Consider the following 24277-nt stretch of genomic DNA (forward strand, 5'->3'; position numbering starts at 1 on the left):
AAATATATAAGATATGTTAGAGAGGCTGGTAGACCTCTAGAATAACCGGTCTGTGAAAGAAATGGCAGGCAAAGATGGGACTACTTTTTTGAGATGCTTTACAGAAAGGGAAATAATAGAAGTCAACAATTGCCAGTAATCCAGGTGCAAATTATGCACAGATATATGCCAGTAAACTAGAACAATCACATAGAGTACTCCTGTGTATATTTATTTCTTATTGTGAGACCTCATGTACTCCGCTTCCCATTAAAGGACTTACAACAACCAGTATTTGGGCTGAAGACTATGGATTATTCATCAATATATCAGCTATCTGTAATATTGTTATATAGGCTCAGTTATGCAAATATACTCTTTCTTATACTGGCTCTACATTTATTTATTTATTTAAAACATTTGTTGCCGCCTTTCTACCCAAAATATGTTCCTCAAGGCAGCGGACAATAAAATACTAACAACAATTTAAAACAACTGTTTTAAACAAATTTAATATAGTATGAAGCAATTTCATAAACACAAATGGAGGAGGGCTGATAACTATTTCTGAGGGTATGCCAGACAAAACAAAAAAGTTTTTACGCTCTGGCTGAGGACAGCAATAGAAGGGGACAGACAGATCTCCCTGAGAAGGAAAGACCAAAGTTTTGGTGCCATGACTAAGAAGGCTCTTCCTTGGAATGCCACACATTTAGCTGTAGATGGCGGGGGCACTCGAAACAGGACCTCCAAAGATGACCTAAGTGAATGGGTAGGTACACTCTATCACTTTTGATATAGTTTGATTCTTTAACTATAAAAGATTGCAGACACCTATTCAGTGTGACTGGGGAGAAAGGTTGTTTCAGATGGGTAGCTGTGTCAGTCTGTGGTAGAAGAGTAAGATTCAGGTCCAGTAGCACCTTAAAGACCAACTAGACTTCCAGGATATGAGATTTTGAGAGTCAAAAGAGGAAGGGGGTACCTAAGTCTCAGGCTCTCAATTGATGCCCAAGGATATGGTGAGCCAGTGCAGTGTCAGACCAGGATCCAGAAGATTCAGGTTTGAATCCCTACTCTGTCATGGAATCTTACTGTATGACCTTGGGCCAATTATACACTCTCAACATAACCTACCTCCCAGGGTTGTTGTGAGGATAAAGTGGAGGAAAAAAGAATGATGTTAAGATGCTGTGGCTCCCAATTGGGGAGAAATGCAGGATATAAATCAAGGAAATAAATATTTAATTGTAACAGTTATTTTGATGGCCTGCTTTTCAGTTAGAATAAAATGTCAACTAAGTTGGCAATTCCTCCATAGTTGCACAGCTCTGTCTCCGTTCATTTCCCTTTCTAATACCATCATAGTTGTGACAACAGTAGTACTTACTCTGACTTAAAGTAGAGACTAGACAGTGGAGAGACACAATTAGATTTGCTATTTTTTAAAAGCAGCCATGTAGTTGGCACAATTTGGTTTGGGGCCACAGTGCTGGGGAAGGGAAGCTTAACTCCTGTCTATGCTGTTGTTCCAAATGCAAATTGCCCTGCAAAGCTGCAGTTTGACCCATGGGAGGAAGCATACAGGTACACGTATTGTAAAAAAGGGAAGACCCAACCACAACTGTCACCATCTCATCTACTTTGGCCCTCCATGGTAATCCTGTCTTTATCCAGCAGGCATAATTCCAGGGTAGGATTGTGCTGTAGTTCCTTAAATAGAATAGTAATTATCACTTCAAATCTTTGAGTTAGTAACTTCTTTCCCATGTTCTAAATCTCATATCCCTTTAAAGTAATAATTCAGATCTCATCACAGTGGTGCATTATTTAGATTTGGAGGTGGAAGTGCAGATCTAGATATTTAGATATGGAGGTGGAAAACAGAGATCAGATCCTCACTAGTTTGTAAAGCTCACTGAGTTGCCTTGACAAATTAGGTGTTTCTCAGTTGTACCTATCTTGCTAGGCTGTGAGGATAAAATGAAATCTTCCATGTTATCTTTTCTGAACGTTAGAAAGGGGATTCAGATGTGATATATTTTCTTTTTACATTAATAGGGCTTCTAGTCTTGGTCAGAAAACTTGGATAAAGAATTTTCATTTACATGGCAGTACATACAATTGCAACACTTTAGATTAGTTTATAACTTGGGATTATAGATCAAACATTTCAGTTATCTGGTATATGGGTATTTATTATATATGGTTCATGTTGCTTTTCCTTCCTGAGCTTTCTCAAACAATAATGTGGAGCAGCTGACTTCCTGTTTGGAGGAAATCAGTCTTCAGGTCTGGTATCTTCTCCATAGGGCATCAAAGGGAATGGAGATAAGTTACATAGGTTTTCTTGGGTAAGTCTGGTGAACTTTAAATCAGGTTTTCTGCATATTTGAGCCATGAAGATTGGATCTGCTTTATTCATTAGTTCAAGCTCCCTTACTGCTTTGAATCTTTAATTCTGCACTTTGAGGGAGTTGAACCGAAGTGATATCTGTTTTTTATTTCTGCACTGGCCCATTTCTACTGCTGGCTTTCTGGGGAACATGTCGGTTTCCTCAATTAATCATCTGAGGAAATTTACAAGGTTTTTTTTTTTTTTTAAGGCACCAATGTTGCAACATTGCTGTGTTTATTTTAAACTAAAAAAAAAGAATGTACTGGAACAGGTGAAAAATTTAAAATATCAAATGTAGAGTTTTTATGTTAACCATATAATGGCATTTTCTCCCCTGCCCCCATAGTCGCAAGGTTTTCTTTCTTTAATGCACCCACATCACAACGTTGCTATTTAATTTTTTTTAATTCAGGAAAAACATTGGATACCAATCAGGATGCAGGAGAATAAAGTGGAAGGTGAAAGGCAGGGCCTTGCCTCACACAGAAGAAAGCATTCTGCACGTCAAAAAAGTCCCAGTTTGACTAGCTGGGGGGGAGGGGGAACATCAGGGTATGTGTGCAGAGAGAAAAGCCAGGGAAAGATGAGTCTGTGGCATATGCAGCCTTTCTCTATGCAGAATGCAAAAAAGTCTAGGAAGCAGTTTGGACACTGAATTTTGATCATCTGTGCAGAACTCTGGAGAGAAATGGATGCAGTATGGGGCCAGAACTGATGAAAAAGCCCCATGCGGAAAGGACTGAAGCGAGAAAGTTGTCTGGTAATTGGTACTTTCTGAGAACAGCTCTTGATGTTGCTGTTGTACACTTTGGGTTGAGATTGTTGTTGGGTTGACTTTAGGCTGAAAAACCATAAATTGCGTGGGAATCCTTTCTGTGGTGGTGGAACTGAAATCTGAATAGTTGCTCATGTTCTTTCTCATAATTAAAGTTATGAATGTATAAGGCAGAGAGATAAAACACGTTTTTCTTGTTTGCATGTAGACGGTATAAAAAAAACCCTAAGTGTGGGAAATTATTCTGGACTTTCAGACCAATTTTGCAAACATATTTGTTCTAAAATGTCTTCATGATCCACTCCATAGAATCAATTGGATGTTTGGTTTTTGCTAAAAACTTAAAAATCCAAAAGTTACTTCAGAAGTTGCAACATTTTGTACAGGAATAATACAACAAAACTATATTAAGGATGTTAAATGACTTAAGTCGCTCAATATAAAGAAGGAAAATCCAATTTGCGTAAGGTTTTTAGAGGCAGTTAAACTGTGTTCCTATATCTGGGCACAGTATTGTTGTCAGTGGCCGGTCAGGTTAATCAAGATAAAGGTTTCGGAAGTCATAGGCTTCTATTTAGCGTCCTTCACCTGATTATTAAACTCCTGGCAAAAGGTACACCATTCCCATGATCCTTGGTTCATGGAAGGTCTAGTACAATGATAATAGCATTAGAGAATCTATCCGTTTTCCTTTTATTAACAATTATATAAATACCATCAGATTAAACCAACTTTAAAAGAATGTAAATTATCATAGTTCTATGAAGGCAATTTTTTCACAAGCTGTCTCTTACTGTATGGACCATTGATTACCCATCCAGGTTCACAGACAAGATGTGCTACAAAGCTGTATTTGATTCCAAAGATGTTTTCAAAAGATTATTTCATACGTGTCACTCTGCAGCTTGCAGGCAAGTCACATTTCCATCAATCAAATGAGCCCCATGATTACTGCATGTCTTGTACATCACCCCACCAAATAAACACGTACAATAATATATAGCTATTAATACTAAATATGTAACTATAACCTTTTAAATTATCAGATTACTTCTGAGAATGTAGGGTTGTCTCTGCCCACAGCGAAGCTTAGCCAGCCATTTATTTATCTGGAGTGAAAGGAAGAGCCTAAATCTTGCTCTGTCCTCAATGTGAGAAAAACCATCTAGGTGAGCATCTGAGATTACCAAGGGTCCCCGAGGAGAGCCAGCTTGCCAAGAAAAGGAAGTAAAATCATCAGCTTCTCTGATGGTTCCTGGGTGGTTGCTCTGGTAGTTGTATTCTGCTCTGGGTCAGATTGCTCTCCTGGTAGCCACCTCAATGCTGGGATAAGAATACAAAGACTGTAGAGATAGATGGGGGTTACTAGAAACAACCTTTACTTCCATTCCTGGCATGAGGTCTACAGTTTACCTGTTCTGCAGCCCTTGCTGCAGTGGTTTCAAAAGGTGGGGGGGGGATCACTTACCTACCACAAGCCCTGCAGGGCCTTGCTCACTTTCCTAGAGAAAATGCCCAGAAGAGCCAAGCCACTGTCTGGTTGAGTATTACTGCTGTAGCATAATCTAATGGTCACATTTAACTGGGGCCTACAATGTTAACTAGTTTATTTCTAAAATGTTTCTTCCTTCCATGTTCTTAGGTAGTGTGAACTAGATTTATGCACCTGTCTCTTTGTTAATATTAGCTTGTTTCTATTACTTTGAATTAGACCAGAAATATATCAGTTTTAATGATTAAACATTCCACAAGCATACAACTATTTATTAGCCAGTCATTAATATACTACATCTCTGCCTGTCTTTCCTCCCAGCCTTGGCTTAGTGACATCCTCAGTATCCTCCTTACTAATGTTGATTTCTTAGTTTCCCAATTAAAATAGTTCTTGTATCTCTTAACATAACCCAGACTTCTCTGCAAATTACCTCAAGACCACACTGACCAGAAGTTACGTTTTGCTTCTTAGAGCATCTCTAGACATTTACTTGAACAGTAGCCTAGAGACATACTTTCAGCAATGTTGTCATCATTTCCTCCTGCTCTGATACCCTCAGCTAAATGTGACAATATGACAGACCTGCCAGGGATGATCAGATGGAAGATATGTGTTGGTCTGATTTCTGTATAGTGTACATATTGTTTGAACTGTGGAGAAAAGGAACATCAGTGAAGAGACTGTAGATGTTGATTCCTTGTTAACTTTACTGTAACTCTATTTTCTTTTATGTTTTGGATGTTAAACATGAGCAATCTATGATCAGGCTTTTAAAGGGGGTGGAGCAGAAGAGAGCAAACGACTTGCTATTCTGTATCTAATAGTACAGTGACTACGTCACACCAATCACAAAAAATATCAAAAGCTGGTCAGCCACAGAGAAGGCAAGCGCTTTTCTGTATTCAGAAGTCTCCCTAAGTATGCAGAACATGACCTTGTAAACTCATAGTTCTCTCTCTCCCAGTGACCAATAAAGACTGAGGGTGTACTGGGAGGTAATGTAGGCTGACTGCAGCTGGGTTAGTTAAACGAAAAGAAAAAGGGAGGATGAGGAAAATGGCCTTCTTAAGATCCCAGAGGCTTTTATATACTGGATGGGAAATTTGAGGTTGAGGGCAAGGAATTTCCCTATCATTTATCTCACCATCCCCACCCCTACAATTCCTTTATAGCTTCCTGCTTGTTTATTCTAAACTATATTGGTAAGTTGCTCTTATTCCTTTTATGGCATATTAACTTTTATTCTTATTCTGAAATGAAGGTACACTCTGTTATGTTCTTTGTTGTCTGCTTTTTCAGTCTGCATCATGCATTGTCTTAGACTTCCGTTGCACCAGTAAGTGGTCTTCCTTGCACATCCTTAAATTGCTTTTAGCTTTAAGAGCTGGCTTACCTTATGGCAACTTGCAACTATAAATAAGTCTATATTGTGCATTGTATTAGACTTCTGTTGGATCAGTAAGTGTTCTTCCTTTCACATCCTTTAATTGCTTCTAGCTTTAAGAGCTGGCTTACTTTGTGAAAACCTGCAACTATAAATAAGTCTGTTGAAAGGCAAAATAAGCCTATTACTTGACTGAGGTTTCCTCTTGGCTACCTTGGTTTCTGTACACGGTGATTAATTAATTTTGCCATTGTTATGAGTCAAACTCTTAATGTGACAAGAAAATATTTATGCCTGTGTTGCCCTTGACCTCTACCATTATCCTTTGACTTTGAGTTTATTCTCACTAATGCTTATGTAAATTTCACTTTTAAACTGCATCTCCCACACCCTAAGCAGGACTATTGGTAAGATGTTAGTGCTGTACTGCTTTTATGAGGGGAGAAATTATGAGAAAGAAATTATTTGAGGACTGTATTGTCAAAGGCTTTCACGGCCGGAGAACGATGGTTGTTGTGGGTTTTCCGGGCTGTATTGCCGTGGTCTAGACCACGGCAATACAGCCCGGAAAACCCACAACAACAATATTTGAGGACTGTTGGGATGAAGCCCACATTTCTTTCTCTTGCATCACATTACAGCAAAGGGTCTAGATGGGGTGGGGAATGACTTTTGGCAAGAGAGTGAAGGGGCAGCTTGGAGTCCAGAAACCCCGAGCTTCATAGGCCAGGATACAAGAGAAGTCCACTCTGTCCCTGCTTGCTTTTCAGTGAAGCACTACCCGTATCATTTTCCAACGTGGAGGGGTGTTGGCTCACAGTTTGAATGAGTGTTGGTCCACCAAGGGTTTCCCTTTTATTTTCTCCTTTCTCTCCTCATTTTGTACACAAGTGGAGCAGCTTCAGAGGAAATCTTGTGAACAGAATACATCCTCCATCAACCTCAAAGCCTCTTCTTTGAATGGGCTGTAATGAAGGCTTTGAGTAGTGTTTCAATGGTATGGTGGTGTCGCCTTGCTGTACTGGTATTGTCCCTTCGCTTGTACATTGTTTTATGCTTTGAAGACAGGGAAAGGCAAATAAATCAGTCATGAAACTGCTTCTGGGTGAAAGAAACTGTGGAATTAAAACACAGTTAAAATTGCTAAATGGGCTGTGATATTCCAGAACCCATAGTACTTTCAGAATGGAAAAAAAGAGTTCTTAGCTGCATAAACGTAAAGAATCCAGTAGCACCTTTAAGACTACCCAACTTTACTATAGCATAAGCTTTCAAGAACCACAGTTCTCTTCATCAGATGCATCTGACGAAGAGAACTGTGGTTCTCGAAAGATTATGCTACAGTAAAGTTGGGTAGTCTTAAAGGTGCTACTGGACTCTACTATTTTGCTACTACAGACTAACACAGCTAACTCCTCTGGATCTATCTGCATAAAGTTTGTGCTCTGATTAGAAGTGATAATTGGAAGCAATTTTTTAAAAGAAGTGGCTCTCTCCCTATGTTCTACCATGGAAGCTTCACTTATCTGAGTAAAGACTTCTGCAGGAGCCACCAGGCACATGGGCAAAATCAGCAGCTGTCACATACGTTCTCTGTAGTGGCCTCCACCTTACAGAATGGCTTTGTTTCAGCTCTGTATCAGACTTCAGCTTGTTTTCAGATCTCTGTACATTTGTATTTGTATACCCTGTTGCTCTTGTTCATTGAATGTCCCTGCTGTTGATTGTATTGACCTACACTGGAGGTCAATCCACCTGGAGTCTCAGAAAGGCGGACTATAAATAATGTAAATAAATAAAATAGATTCCAGTAATTTTTTAGCATGAGAGATTTTTTCATTGAGCTCTGAGTAGCTTTTTAATGTCTAATTTTTTCTATCTGCTATATATTTGATGAAGAGCTAGTGAGGTGTAGAGGTTAGATTATCGGACAAGGATCTGGGAAAACCAGGTTTGAATTTTCACTCTACCACAAAGCTTACTGGGTGACCTTGGGCCAGTCACATACACTCAGCCTAACTTTCCTTGCAGGGCTATTCTGAGGATAAAATAACCAAGAGAAAACCAAGTACACCGCTTTGAGCTCCTTAAAGGAAAGGGCAAGGGAAAAATATAAAATTATTCTAATGGTTATATTCATTTTTAACTGGATAGAAAAGTAATAGTGCCAAAGTGTTTGCATGGTGCAGATTGGAAAACATTAATATGGAGGGAGGGGAGCTAAAGCCTCTTCTCTCTGGACGCTGCAGTATTAAGAAGAAAAAGGCCAGCATGCATTTGAGAAACAAAACTCCTATCAGACATCCTTATCTTGTCCAGCAACATACACAAGGTCTTTGTAACATGTAGCAAGGCTCTCTGATTCCTGACCTGAAGGTTGAAGTAATACAGTCCATTCTTCAACTTACTTGTGAAGCAGAACATGTTTTAAACATTTCTCAGGTTATATGCTTTTCTCTGAGCCATCTTGCAATTACCTTGACTTCGAAACAATGCATTGCTGTTTCGAGGCAGCATTTACTCTAGGAATGTCGAAATGAAATGAAAGGGCATGAAAGGGCTTTCCAAGAAAATGTTGGTGACTCATCAGAAGAAAATCATTTACAGAAGGAAAACAAATTAACTATACACCAATTATTCAATTCCTGCAGTTGAATATGTGATGTTGCGAGTTACAGGGCTTCTTTAAACATAATAGTGCTGCTGCTTTCATGGTTGTGTATAAAATTGAAAATGCTGATGTGTAGCCCAGCAGAATTAAATTTTGAACACTTCTAAGAGCCTTTTTATAGTTATGGTGCATAATGAAAACCCAAAACTATGTTGTTAACCTTAATGCACTGATTAGCAAGTAAAATCAAAACAAATGTGATGGGAGATCTGTGAGTGGCTAATAGTGGTTGATTTGGGCCTGATTCAGATCAGGGCTGGCATGGGTGTGTGGAGCTCTTGTATATCTGCACAGCTTTGCCAGTCAAAGCCAACCTTTCCCCATAGTTGTTTCAGCCTTGAAAGGAGAAAAAAGCAAGCAAACAGAACATGCCTGTATCTCTTCCCTTGCATCACTAATAATTGTCCTGTGAAAGGGCGGAGGAGCATTGACAGGTAAAAACTGTGTTGTGGTGGGAGGGTTAAATCCTTTTGCGACTAGCATTTCATTTGCTGTCTAAATTGAGGCCTGTACAGCAATTTTTAAATTCCTTTTTATAAAACCCTTGGAAAACATCTGATCGTGGATCTTAAAGCATTTCATCTACTTTCTTGCAAATCTCATTGAATTCAGTGGAATTTCCTTCTGGGCAGACACGTAGGGCTGCACTAGCCATGCCACGTCTGCTATTGGCACCACCTGAAAAGCAGTTCCTGAGTGTCAGGGTGGCCCTCAGGAATGGCACGAGATGTGCTGCAGGAACCTACAGTAGGGAAGAGACAGAAATCAGGCAAATGTCAAGGCTGTCCCATGACAACAAACCACGGTTTATTTGTACATGTGAATCATACCATTATGTATTTAGAATTGACATGTGCATATGTGCCTGATCTTTAAAATATGGTGGATGTCTGATGTTTCCAGACTGGATTTCCAGAAAGAATTTTTGAAAGTGGGGCTGTCAGTTGTCTTATAGGCATGATATGATCCATGCATTCTTTGATGTAATGGTAGAGGAATAATTAGAAAAGACTGAATTATTTATAAGTTGCCTAGTAGTTATTTCTTGGACAAGCCGGGGACGATGAAGTCTTGTGCAATATGCAACTCTTGTCAGGCTTAATATTTTTCAAAGCAAAGTGTTGTTTCCTGTACCACTCTTTCTCAGGGAAACTACACATGAAATTTAGACTTGTGCATCCCACATCTTTTGCTCTTTTTTGTTTTGCTTTGTCTCCCAACGCAACAGTAATCTCTGGTTTGGAACTGGTGGCATAAATATTCACACGTTGGTTTTAAATCAATTCAAGTACCGCATTAAAGCAGCTTCACACATTACTTTTACTATCATGGAAGTATTCAGGCAAAACAAAGATTCAATTCTAAGCAGGACTGAAGGTATGTGTGTGTTGTCATCAGATTGCTTCTGACTTAATGGCGACCCTATGAATTAACAAGATCCGAGACATACTATCTTTAACAGCCTTGATCACATCTTGCTTCCTTTGTTGAGTCAAGCCCCATCTCATGTTGGGTCTTCCTCCAGCCACTGTGCTGGATCCAACCCATAATTTGTATTTTTTTCATATGCCAGTATACAAAAGCTTATCTTTCATTAAGTTAGGTTATTAAATTCCCGGATCTGATAACTTTATTCTGTGTTGTCATATGAATGCAATCAGTTTTTTAAAGCAAAAATCTTTTTTTAAAGCATGTTTATTTGCCAAAGTAGTTAACTGCTTTTTAAGACTATTTATGGCAGGAATTTTTAGGATTTGTTAATGGTTTTAAAGCTTTTTATTATTTTGTAATGTTTTATCTTGTGAGCAGCTTTGAGCAGGTCTATGGAGAGGCAGCTTTCTAATTAAACAGGTGAGGGAAGAATCCTAGGCAGGTCTACTCAGAAGTAAGTGCCATGTCATTCTGTGAAGCTTACTCCTAGGATTGCAGCCTCTGGTTCCTAGACGTGGTGTTATGATAAAACTGTGTTTGAAGATGATGACTTAATAATGTGGATATAACTCATAACAACTTTTCTAAAAAATCCTGCTCAGAAGGAGGATCAGGTGATCCTTTTTCCCCAGTAGGGTGGGAGCTGAGCAGGTTACAGTCCATGGGATGTGATGGGCAGCTGGGTATATCTTCAGCTTTATAAATACATAAGTAAATATTCAGTATTGCTCTATATATTATGAGGGAGAGCCAGGAAGTCAGTAACTGTGTTTTCAGTTTGCTTGCAAACCTCAGTTTTGTTGTCTTCTGCATGTGCAGCATGAGCAACACGGAACATCACAAATGAATTTCTACTGAAGTGTCTCTAGGCGAAGGTCTGTATTGCTGGCCAGGAGGAAATGCATGCGAGCATTCTGAGACAGAAAAACGACAGCTAGGTCTTTGTCCATTTTATTTATTTGGAAATTTTCTGTTAGGGCAATTACGATAAGACCACTTGGTGAAAATTCAGGAGAGAAATAAATCACTGTGGTGTGTGCTTTTCCCAATCTTTTTTTTTTTTTAAACTTCTGTGAATTTGTCCTCAAGGTCTGCAAGTGGGTAGAGAAGTAACAGTAACATATAGATAGGCAATTGTAAATTGACTCAGGTATCACAAGAAATACACTGGACAAACTGTTGGAATGTGGTTGAGCCAGGTGTGACAAGATCTATATGGAATATATCTTCCGTTATTTGTCTCGACAAGCTGCTCTTTTTCAAGTACGTTGAGTAGCTGTTCTGACAGTTTAGAACAATGTTTGACAAATTGTTCTTGGAGCTTTTTCAATTTTCTGTTCTCTCTTACTCAGTTGAATATACGTGTAAGTTCTTGGATGTGCTATATAAGACCTTCAGTATCGTGTAGTAATACCATTTTCAAGCACTTGTTATGATTGTAGAGAAATAAATGTGTCTGATTAAAATACTGGACCCAAAGTCTAAGGAGCTCCAAGAAATAAAGAAGACAAATCATAGGGAAATACCAGATGGTATTCTCATAGTTATCTATTCTCTAATACTTGTCACAGGTGCTGTGATGGGAAGAGTGGACTGGAAGTGAGGGTATGAATGAAGCAAGGCTGGGTCTGGATATTTTAGATGTAATGCCAAAAAGGAGAAAAGGGAGTGTAAAGTAGCAGACAAAACGGGGGCGGGGGTGGGTTAAGGAAGGACTGGCTGTAGCAAGCATTTGGAGGGGAATGGGTGGAGGAGGCAAGTGCTGAAGAGGAAGGGTCCAGAGGCAGATAGAGTGGCTGACATCTTGTTCCTAAGACATGGGCTACATTGCTGTAGTCACCGCTGATTGCTCTTCTTTGTAGTCTCTGTGCATGAGACTGATGGGATGCTGAACACAAACAGGTTCAGTTAGGAGAAACCTCTACAGCTAAGGGTAAAGATTTTTTGGCTGTGGCTCCACCCTCTGGGAGCACAGAGTAGCAACCTGCACACTCAAAGAGGAGGGAACCCCCTTGCACAGACCATAGAAACAAAGCTGCTATATGTGGCTAGTGGAAACGGGTGTGAAGAGCCAAGATGGGCTGAATTTCTGAAGTGCTTCCTCAGGCTGTTTCAGTTGTCAGCAGTGGATGGTTTCATTAGGAAAAACTAACTGGAATTCCACTCAGGAGAGTGTCTCAGTGTGCACATGTGATGGTTCATTGGGACTGCATGTGAAAAAATGAGGAAAGCAAAACTTCTAATCAGTTACGAGAAGGAAACTTTTTATCAAGACTTAATTAATATAAAAAGTAGTTCTACCAATGTGACCATGCTTATGAGACTGTTTCTCAGGATCCTGGTTGTTCAAAGCCATCTGTTTATAGAAGATAATGATGCTATTTAAGACTGTTCTTAATATAACTGATGAATGTTTTTGTTGTGATGAAGCTCCAGCCTATATTTAAAGCTTTCAGTGAATGAATAAAAATGTTTCTTAGGGTACTTGGTTTCCTCATGCTGCTCCTCAAAGGTTTATTTCCTGCTACACCAGTGTAAAAACCAACTGTTGTCATATGGTTTGGTACCTCTGAATCTGTGGGCAAAATGAGGATCTGTGGAACTAAATTTAGTTGCCCTAAATGTATGGCTGCTACCAAAATGGCTCCTCCTCCGACGACGACGTCGTCGACGTCTAGTCCCCTCCTTCACCATGTTTAGTCGGTCTTACCACAGAGTTCTGTGTTTCCTTACACTTACACGTGCTGTAGAGCAGCTACAGAGCATGACACAAAGTAACTTCTGGGTTGGGTGCAACTCCAACCCCCCCCCCTTCTCATGACATCTGTCAGGCGCTTCTTCCTGGTAACTAGGCGGAGGGGGGGAGTACTTGTCTCTGCTGCAGAGGGGAGTAATTGCCTCTGGCTGGATTGGAAGGGATCCAAGGAGCTTGGATAGGGAGAACATTTACTCTCCTCCTACCACAAGAAGTTGGCCATTCCATTACTTGAGGTTATGAGGGGGGAAAGGGGGTCTAGGTACATAGCTGCTAGTTTTGGATAGTAGCCACCATTGATTATTTATTGGTTTAGAAAATATATATGTCACCACTCCAGACACCTGCTGTGTATGACTTACCAAATAAAACCAATACAATATACCCTACAAACAACTAAAATATTAGCAATATATAAAAAGCTTAGGGGCATAAAAATAGCATAAAACAACATTCTGCAGCCTAAAATGATACCGAAAACATAGTAAGAGTGTTACCAGAACTGCTCTTTATTATAATGGGGAATTAGCTATAGCAGTCTGTAACTAAATATTAAGCGCGGATCATAACCTATGTTTACGGAGGTCCCGATCCCAGACACTCTAGTGAAAAAGAGGCAGACAACGAATAAGTTCCAAACACGTGTATTAAGTGTGGCGTAATGCCTAAACTTGCACAAGCATACAGAGAACACACAAGATCTAGGAAATACAGAGCAGGAAATACAGAGACGTTCGCATTAGCTGGTTCCCAACGATGATAGGGGGGAATACTCACTTATCCTGGAGCGAAGCAGAGACACAGCAGCGAGGGTGGCCCAATGCCAGCACTGGGACCACAGACGGACAGCAAGGAGGTCTGGATAGGGAATGGCCTGAGCACCGAGTGGTCTGGGAGACCAGCTTAAATACCCCAAAACGTACCCTGGGGCTGGTGCTGTACTTGGTGGTTCTCACAGATTAAAACAAAGGGTCTAATGGGTCACTGAATGGCTTGGATGGGCCACTTTGGTAATCAGATTGCGATAAGTGACACCTCAGGAAGAGGGGACAAAAGAGGGAGGGGGAAATCCAAGTGGGCTGAAAGGATGTTCCAGCGGACAGGGCTTGTCCTGATGTCATCAGCTTCTGGAATGCGGAGGTTTCTTTGAGATGCATTCTCTAAGTGCTTGGGATGGTCAGCACTTAGCTCTTCTCCGGGGCGGCTCCTAAGATATGCAGAGCGGGGCGAGGGGCTCTCGCTGCGGACGTGGTGTGCCCGCTTCGCCGAAATGGCTTCTCAAAGCAGTCTTCCTCTCAGGGTCTTCTGGCTGCCTAGGAACATGGATGCCGGCTGGGCATGGCTGAGGCTGGTTTGCAGGCTGCCCGGTAGCGAGGGCAAGCTCGGCGACCGGCTCGCGGGAGGCTCCAGGCGGGAACTAACCAGGGAGCGCCTGGCCAGGCTCGCTGGAGGTTTCCCCGGCAGGCGCCCGGCTGCTAGCAGCGGCTTGGGCCCATATGAGGCAGACTTCCATGGAGGCAGGGGAAACAACACTTTAAAACACAGTCCAAAGCAGGGAACAGGCACGGTCCGTGGCAGATGGCAATGCAGGCACGGGGCACACTTGTAACACAGTCCAAACGCACACTAGGAAGTCCAGATACAGGTCAGGGCAGGGCTGCCCAGAAAGAGAGTCCTTTGTGCAGTCACCCAAACATGGAGTCAGTAAACTACACAGTCTATTACAGCAGCAGGGTAATTGACACGCAGGCAGGAAACTGACACGTGTATCAGAGCACACACGTGCAAAGCAGTCTTTGATGTAGCAGTGAAACAGCAATGCAGGAAACTTTAACACAGTTCATGGCAGGCCTTAAAGCAGGGGAGGGGGCCTACTTGGCAACAAGAGATGATAAAATAGTTTTTAAAGATGGGTTTTGGAACCCATCAGTTAAAAGCTTGAGTAAAAAAAAAGTTTTGACACTCAAAGAACATTAAAGTAGGTGTCATGTGAGCATTGAGGAGGAGGGCATTCCAAATGTCAGGTGACACCACTGAAACTGCCCTGTGTCTGGGTGCCATTTGCTTATCCTTTAGTTGGCAGAGACAGCAAGGCTTGAGAAGACTATCTGAACCAGTGAGCTGGTCACTATGTGAGGAGACAGTGTTCAGGTATCCTCACCTCAGTCCTTTTAGGGTCATTAAGGTAAGAACCAGCTCTTTGAATTGTCTGGAAACAAACAGGCAACCAATGCAGATCTTTCAGCACACTGGTGATAGAATCCCCGTATCCAGCTCCTCCTCCCCAAGCTCACTGCATTTTGGACCAGTTAAAGTTTCTGGACAGTTTTCAAAAGCCAACATCTAGTTTAGGGGTTTGAGGTGTGCCTGCATAATAAGAATGGTGCTAGATCCTTGTTATTCCTCCTCAAAAATCCATTTGTAAAGCAGATCTCAGTTGATATGATTCAAGTAGTTTTGTGCTGCTATACTTTTTTTGAATAATACAAGGGAGCCCATGAAAAAGCTTTCTGTTGTTGGGGTTTTTTAATGTTCTGTTATAAAATTTCCTTTACAGATTTTAGAGTCTTTGGTATGGCCTTGTTCTGCCTCTTTGAAAATCCAGTGGTACCTTAAAGACAAACAAAATTTATTGCAGCATGAGCTTTTGAGACTTAGCACTTACTACTTCAGGTGCAGCCCACGGATATGCCTGCATCTATGGTGGATGTCATTGTGAATGCTCCCAGCCTGGTTATCCTTACTGTATTAAGGAAAAACAGTTTGTGTGAAGGCTTGGTGTATTGAAGCTTGGCACTTCTGGAGATATAAGGGGTAGTGGTTGTCCTTTGGTTTAAATGCTTCTTCGCAGACTGGTATGTGTTTACATAACAAAAGAGATGGATAGTTATTTGAAGATAACTAGCTAAGTATCTCAATGAAGTATCATGAAGGATATGCAGAGCTTTCCAGTTTGTAAAAGATAGATGTTAAGGGGCCTCCAGTAAGTTTACTTTAGGTGTGTGTTTATATGTGACCCATATGTTAGAAGTTTTAAGCTATGAAGAGAGCTTTCTTGAGCAAAATCCAGTATTTGGTGTCTGGGAAAAGGTAGTTCTAGGGGGAAATTTCCAAACTAGGAGGAGGAGGGAATCACCTGGTTTCCATTTGGAAGCTTTTTTCTAAATAGATGCCTAGAAGGGAGTGAGGTTTCTAAGGCAAGAGATCTCTGGGGCGAACATCAGACATGCTCTGCTTCTGAGCTAGTCAGAGTCACTTTTCTGGCCACTGTTAGTAACTGAATGCTGCCTAGAGATGTAAAGTTCCCTGACGTTCTGAAGCCCTGGAGGGGAGTTGACAAATTGTGGAGGAAACCTGAATTATATGCAAAACTTATCAAATCTAGACTCGGTTACTGTTTTATAATGCAGTGTTTAACTGCTGCACCCTGCACTAACTTAGCATGGATTGTTTTCCCTGGGTGCAATGCAGTTGGGAAGGGTTTTTCCCCCCTTCCTCGCCGCAGCATCGCGCCACATTAAAGTGCCTCCTGGGAGTTTCCCCAGCTTTTCTCTAATTTTTCCCAAACCTACTTTGTTCCAGAGTTTTGGGAAAGATTGCAACAAAGCATGGAAGGCTGTCATGTGGGTGATGAAGTTTGGATTTTCCCAGTCCCACTTACATGGCAGCAATTTTCCCTGCAACTGTTCCCACAGTGGCCATTACTGTTTGCCACCAGGTGGCTTTTTTTTTTTTTTTTGAAAAATTTTTATTGGGTTAGAATCCATTATTTCCACATTTACATTCAATTTTCCCCAATTTTTTCATCTCTAACCCCCTCCCTTTCCCCCCCCTTTTTGTTGACTTCCAACAGCTTTCCAACCCTTTGTCCCCTTTCCCTTACTTTTATTAACTTCCTCTATCTAAAACAAATATATATTCTCCATTATTCTAAGCAGTACATCCTTAACTATTTTTAACATTATATGCCCAAACTGTAAGTCTTTGTTTCCATCTTAGATAAACAATTTATCCCAATTTTTCAATTTCAGATATTTCTATATATCATAAACCATATAGATCATACATTCGTTTATATCAAACAATTTGACTTATTCTCTATATATATTACTCATTCTATCTTTTTATAATAGTTCTATATATCTCTCCTCACGTAGTCAATCAATTTGACCCATCTATATCTTCAGACATTCAGTTTGGTACAAAACTTATCAGAAAAAAAGAAAATATTGTTAGTTAATCGCTCCTTATATTTAGTCCTTATAATTAATTATTTTCTCTATGTTCTGTTTGTTAACCTATATATATCTATATATATGTCAATCTATTAATCTGACTGCTTATTAATTCACATTTATCTCTTCTCCCCCCGGTAAAGTCTCCCCCCTCTACTTCAATACTTCAGTAGTTCTCAAACTGCCACAGTTTTCCTCCCACCTCCCATTTCTTCTCCAGGTATTGTTTCAGCTTCTCCCAGTCTGTGTTGAACTGCCCTGAGTCCAGATCTCTCAGTTTTCTTGTCATCTTGTCCATTTCAGCCATATACAGCAATTTGTAAGTCCAATCTTCAATAGTTGGCACTTCTTGTACTTTCCATTTTTGCGCATACAAAAGTCTAGCTGCTGCTGTCATATAAAATATCAACGTCCTGTGTTGGGCTGAAATTCCCTCCATTCCCAAGTTCAGTAGCAGGAGTTCTGGGTTCTTATTAATTTGAAATTGTAAAATTTCACTCATTTCTCTTATTATTTCCCCCCAGTACTGCCTGGCTACCTCACACGACCACCACATATGATAGAGGGAGCCCTCATGCTTCTTACATTTCCAGCATTTATTAGAAGTATTCAAATTCCCTAGCGCAATCTTCTTTGGTGTCATGTACCAACGATAGATCATTTTGTAAATGTTCTCTTTGATATTAATACATGTCGTTGTCTTCATTGTAGTTTTCCACAAGTATTCCCATGCCTCCATTGTTATTTCTTTACCAGGTGGCTTTTTTAATTGGAAAATGAATATTGGTTTATTGATATAACACTATAACAGTCTAGGTATCATTTTCTGTGAATTTCCAGCTGTCATTTTTTTTAAAGTCTCTAACCCATTCTGTTTGTAGATAAATGCTTTTCCTTTTAAGGTGCTAGATATTTACCTTTTTAAAAGAGAAGCTAGAAATTAAGAGAAAATGATTTTCAGATGATGTTACATTGATATAACAGTATTTAATTGCCAATGTTAAAACGGGGGGGCCTCTAGTGGCCTGGTGTGGAGTATTGGCTGCTGTTTGGGGGCTGTGGAAGGAAAACTACAAGGAAACCGGTCATGTGGAAGCCCTGTTGCTGCTGTGCTGTATCAGCAGCAGTGAGGAATCTACACAAGCCTGTCCTTATGTGGAAAGCACAGTAGTTTAGTGTTTGCCGTGGAGGTAGGGGAGTGGAAATAGAAAATACATGTTTTGCAATAAAGAAATGTGTTATTTGAACAGCAACAGTATCATCATATAGGACTAGAGATGGCATGAACCAGAAAACAAACAATACAGTTTGTGGTTCATCACGTTTCACGAACCACAAACTTTCACGAAACTGCCCCGGTGCACAAATCGGTTCGTTTTGGTTCATGAAAATGTCACTTCTGGGCTAGCAAATCATCACTTCTGGGTCAGCAGAAGGTCACTTCTGGGTCAGCAGAAGGTCTGCAGAAGTCCATCCCGTTGCCTAGGAAACTGATAGATCGGCGCCAAGCTGTCTGCAGTGATGAACTGAAAAATGAACCAAATGAACCAGCCTAAAGTTCATGGTGGTTTGTCAGAAATGAGATTTGACGAACCACTGGTTCACGAACCGCAAACCGGCCTGGTTCGTCATGAATTTTGGTTCGTATTTCGGTTCGTGCCCATCTCTATACAGACCAATAAGACTAATAGCATATTTGGATATCAAGTTGAACTTTAGCGTTAAAAGCATGAAATTATTCAGTAGTATGTTACCATACACATTTAAGTGTGGACAAAATTACATTTAAGCAAGTAGATGTTAGGCATATTTTCTATGTCAGTAGTATATACAGGAATGATCATCTGTAGATTGTGTTGCATATCTTTCTTTATACTAATTCTGAGTGTGTAAAACATTGTTTTAATCATTTCACTCATTCCAAAAGAGAGAATGTTTCATAGAGGCTTTTTTGGTTCTCTGTAAAATTTCAAATTTTTCCAGTGGAAAATAGCGGGGGGAGCTCTCATAGGAGGGAGAAAACATTTTTTCTGGGCATTCGCATCTTTGATCTGGAATAGAAAAGATCCACTAGGGTCCTTTCTTCTTCTGGCAGAGTTCCAGTAGAGTTTTTTCTTTAAAGACTGCAGCAATGAAATCATTTGATACATTTGAATTCTTTAGGCCAGTGGGAGTGAGTTAACCTTAAAGAACTGAAAAATATCTAGCTTTTGTTTTTAACTCATGTGTAGCTTGTGGTTGCTCTGAAACATTGGATACATTAACACTTTTGAGTAGTGCCTGCATAAAATTTAATGATCCTTTAAACATAATGAGCCTTTCAGTATCTTAATCTCATCCCACTGCCAAATTTACTATTCTTTCCCTTCAAAGAAATGAATGCTCCGAGAAAATATCAGTGTCTAAAAGAAATGCATACATATTGGAGAGTTTCTTACTGGGGACTGGAGTGATTCCGCATAGTACTGCACTGTAAATAAAGACAAAACATCTATCTATTGTAGTGATCAGTTTTTTGTTTACTTCTGCAATGTATGAGCTTCCCTGTTTTCAGTTCAGTTTATAGTAGATAACTGTTTTTCCAGGTAAGTGGTCAGTAAGCAAAATACTTCCAGCATAATTTTAATAATGTGACTGAAATTATGTTTCTCTAAGAAAGCACAGAGGATAGGTTTCTTCTTTCATGGCAGGCTCCTAGTAACAAAGCAGCAAAGCATGTGCCAGGTTCAGTGCCTGTCTCTCTTTTATGCTATAATAAAGATGAACTTTTGACTCTTCTTTCCTCAACTTCCTTCAGAAAGGAAAAGTGGCCTTTATTCTGCAAAGTTCTACCGGAGAATGTTGAAGAAGCCCTAAATGTTGATGACTCAATTTTGGGGGTTCTTTACATTACACCAGCATCTAGATGGTTTGGAAAAGCTATTTATATATATTTTAAAGCTCTATACATGGAATGAACTTACTCTGTTTTGTTTTTCTTCTAGCTGTCGGTGAATCGGAAAGTGATATTTACATGAGATTCATGAGGTCACACAAGTGTTATGACATTGTTCCAACGAGCTCAAAGCTTGTTGTCTTTGACACTACATTGCAGGTGAGTTTTTCTCAGAATGCCCTTCCTTACAGTTTAGAGAGCAATCCTTCAGAATCCTACTCAGGACTGTTCAGTGGGTTTTACTCCCAGGAAAACATTGTTAGGATTGCTGTCAGTCACCTAGTACATTGTATGTGTAATCATTAAAAATAAGATTTCATTAAGGTGACCTTGTTTTCAGAACCTGTGCATAATGGGTGTGTGTCTTATAAAAAGTGTAATATCAAAGAACTTGAAATGTGTAGAGGTTTTGAAGTTGTAAAAAGGACCTATAGTTCTTTTTGAATCAATATTCAAGTTTAGTACTAATGGCCTACTGAACCTCATTTCCTTTGAACTAGAAAAGGGCTGATGACATAGCCTGAAAATATTTCTGTGGTTACCGTAATATAACAAATATAAAAATGTCAAATAGAATGGAATTGTGTTTATTTTCTATCAGCTATATACCTGTGAATTTTGTCTATCTTGGCAAAATCACTTGCCTGCTAGTATTTACTAGTAAATCTATTAGTTTGTAATCTATACATTTCTATTTCCAGATAGCTTCTAGCCTCCTACAGCTAAAACAGTGAAGCATCTTATGGCGCCTTAAGGACTAATGCATTTATTGTGGCAAAAATTGAGGGCTGTAACTTACCAAACCTTTGCCATGATAAATGTGTTAGCTCTTAAGGCACTACAAGATTTTGTTACATATTGTTTTTTTTTAATTTAATTTTATTTTTCTATAATTATAATCAAGCATGGATTCAGGCACTGTTGATGCAGACTTTCTTTCTCATAGCTCCTTACAGAGCTGGGAAGTAATACTAGGCTTGGCAAACTCTAACATAAATACTATGACCCAAACACTACAGAAATGGAACAACTTAGCTTTTGCTCCTACATGTAGCTGTATAAAATTATCACATCATTACCGTACTCAAATTTTGTTACTAATGAGCGTCCCCAGTTCTCTATCTGGGGCCAAACCAAACATAATACTGGAAATTCATTTGTTCTTTAAATTATCAAATGTGCAGGGGCTGATTCAGATCATGTCCATAGCTCAATTGGGTTAAATCTTCATACACACACCCCATGCCATTGTCCTAGTCTCAAACGACCTGGTGGAATTGCTGCTTGCCACAATGCTCAGTGGAGCAAAGAGTGGCATTCAGACAATTTTATTTCAGAAACATAGTGTGAAAGGGAAAGACAACTCCTCCTCCTCCGCAGTCCAAATCTGAATTGGACCCCTTCACACCCAAGAATTGCATTTAAAAATGCTGGGGTCTCTATATACAGAACTCCCAGTTGGGCTTCTCACGCACACGCATTCATTAATCCTCATCTCAGATGTAGGGACGGGACTCTGGAACACTATTAAAAGAGGAAGCATTCTAGTGCATGCTTTATGGTCTGGGGAGAGGGACGACTTTGGAAATGAAAAGCTGTGACACGCAGGCAGTTGTGTTCTTTTTGGCTCCCAAGTACTCAGATATAGGTAAAGGAAAGCAGCTGTCTTTGCTAAAAATAACATTTCATTTATTAAAATATTTTGGTCTTGCTTTTCCATCCAAGCAGACTCGGTGTACTTAATCATGATCTTTATAAAAATGATTGCATTGTTAACTTTTTAAAATAAGAAAAAGGGGGGAAAAGCTCTAAAAATCAAACCACCTGCAACATTTGAAAAGGTATAAATAAATTTTCCGCTCAGCTCTGCAGTGTTTTGTTTTATATCATTTGTGTCAACTGCATAATGAAATGGTGTCTTCACTTGTTTGAATGTGGGAGCTCAGTGGACATCCTGAGGAGGAAAGCTCCGAAACCTGAGCCCCTTTACTGAAAAGGCACTGCCTTGTGTACGCATCCACCATTTCAGATGGGAGTTGGACAGAGTAGGTTCTTGCTTTTAATATTTTTTTGTCGTTAGACGCCTATCAGCAGCTCAGCAAGAGAGACAGCCCCTTCCCATAAGCTTGCCTCTCCCAACAGCTGATTGGCCTCTTCCGTTTTCAGTGGCCAGCCATTCTGAAACTCAGATGGGCGAAAGGAGAGAGCCAGGCCCTTCCCTCTGGCCTATCTGCCACCCAGGTTTCCATCAGCCATTGCCACTCTATGCAAGAGGGAGGGAGGGAGAGACAGTGAGGGCCCTTCCGTTGGCCTGCTTTTCACCCCTATGTCTCACTACTTTGGTGTGCTCCATTGAGTTTTCTCCCTGAAAAAGAAAGTCATGAAATACAATAAAAATATAATAAACCAATCAAGGAGGGCAGACCTTTAGGTACTGTGATCTCACATTGCTTAGATATCTCCCCCCCCCCCCCCGCCATCATGGCTCAGAAAACTGTATCTGGGCTGTAGTTTAAAGAAAGAATTCCTTTCTGTCCAAGAACTGCTTGGGGATCCATAGGAAGACTCACAATTTAAGGACACTGACTTCATCCTTTATAAACATTCCAAGGACCATCAGGACTCTGGTCATGAAGGGTAAAGGGTAACAGAGCAAGAAAGATGTTGGTGGTCCAAGGCTGACAGTTGAGGCACCCAGTCTTGTTATATTTACTGTAATCAACTATTCAGGTCATAAATCTCAGTGCAAAAATAGACAGAATAATTGTGTCTGAACCTCTTGCAACACAACTTCGGTTTTCTTGTGATTTACAGACCATAATATATGATCTCAAACAACACTTATCTATGATTATACAACTGGCCCTTAGTATACAGTAGAATAAATCAGAATCTGCCACCTGTGGCTTTTCTGAGTTGAGCACTTTACTCCAGTTTTGTGCCTACCCCATGTTTCAGGAGGGTAGACAGAGTCCTTACCCAGTTGGACTTGGGGTTGGAAAGTGGTTCCCACCTTGAAACAGCTGCTGCCAATGGAAGTGGTAAGCTGCAAGCTTCCCTGAGGTGCCCGCCTCATGCCAGGAACGGAAATAACCGTGGCTCTTTTGATTGATAATAATTGCAAATGTGGCTCTCCACAAGCTGCAGAATGAGTACCACTGCAGGAGGCTATATAGGCATCATAGTGCTCTACAAAGAGTATAAAATGTATCTTGGGACAGGACACAATGCAGAAGCCAGCTGTATAGATGGTACCACCCATAGCAATTGTGGTTAGAAGTGCAGGATTTGAATTAAGTGGCACCTAAGAGACCAATGAAATTTTCAGGGTATAAGCTTTCCAAAGTCAAAGCTTCCTTCTTCAGATTCAAGGAGGAGTAGAGATCCCTGAGCCTTTATATCACAGTAAGGAGATGAACACAGTGAAGCAAAGAGGAAATCAGAATATAAAGGTACAATGTGGTTTGTTTAGAGCAGAAATTAGCATCTGTAGTGAGGTAAGAATCCTATTCAGCCTCAGGAGTTCCGTTGTTCTGAACTTGTAAATGAACTCAAGCTCAACAATGTCACTTTGTAATCTGCTCTTGAAGCTTCTCTGAAGACAGTCACTTTTAGGTCAGCAATGGAATGTCTTGGGAAATTAAAATGTTTTCTCACTGCTTTTTGAGTGTTGTGATTTTTAATGTCAGATTTATATCCATTCTTTTGCATAGGGACTGACCTTCTTTGACCAGTGTAGAGAGTGGAAGGGCATTGCTGGCACTTAATAGCATATATAACATTGGAAGAACAACAAGTGAATGAACCTTAGATGATATATCTGGTGTTAGGTCTAGTGATTGTGCTGTTGGAGTGAATGTGAGGTCAGAGTTAGAGGTGCTGACTGGAATATGGAGCAAAATTAAGCATCTGACCTCCTAAAGGAGGAGTTAAAATGAAATAGAAAAATGTCCCTAAGAGAACCAAGTTAATTCAAAGTAAAGTCCTCCTACCTTCTGCGGTTGAGCAGTTCAAAATCTACAACCATGATTCATATGCATCATTTAGCAAAATGTACTTCACTGTGGACACTTCACTGATTGATTGTGACTTCCCCGTGTTGAGCTGCTCCAGTAAGAAAAAGCCCCTTACACTTCATATCTTCATTACAGACTTTCAAAAGCAAAGAGCAAAAGTGCTGCTTGAGAGGTCTAAATTTGAAACTTGCTATTTACAACTA

General features: G+C 40.2%; 1 protein-coding gene across 2 annotated transcripts in view; it reads left to right on the forward strand.

The window, feature by feature from the left end:
* PRKAG2 (protein kinase AMP-activated non-catalytic subunit gamma 2) overlaps nucleotides 1-24277 on the forward strand; it is a 305929-nt gene that overhangs the window by 252549 nt on the left and 29103 nt on the right. For both annotated transcript variants that reach the window (XM_054991356.1, XM_054991357.1), the window contains one exon: nucleotides 20108-20217. In XM_054991356.1, coding sequence (XP_054847331.1) covers nucleotides 20108-20217 — 110 coding nt within the window. The remainder of the gene's footprint in view (nucleotides 1-20107; nucleotides 20218-24277) is intronic.

Source organism: Eublepharis macularius, chromosome 11 (genome assembly GCF_028583425.1).
Source record: "Eublepharis macularius isolate TG4126 chromosome 11, MPM_Emac_v1.0, whole genome shotgun sequence".
NCBI lineage: Eukaryota > Metazoa > Chordata > Lepidosauria > Squamata > Eublepharidae > Eublepharis > Eublepharis macularius.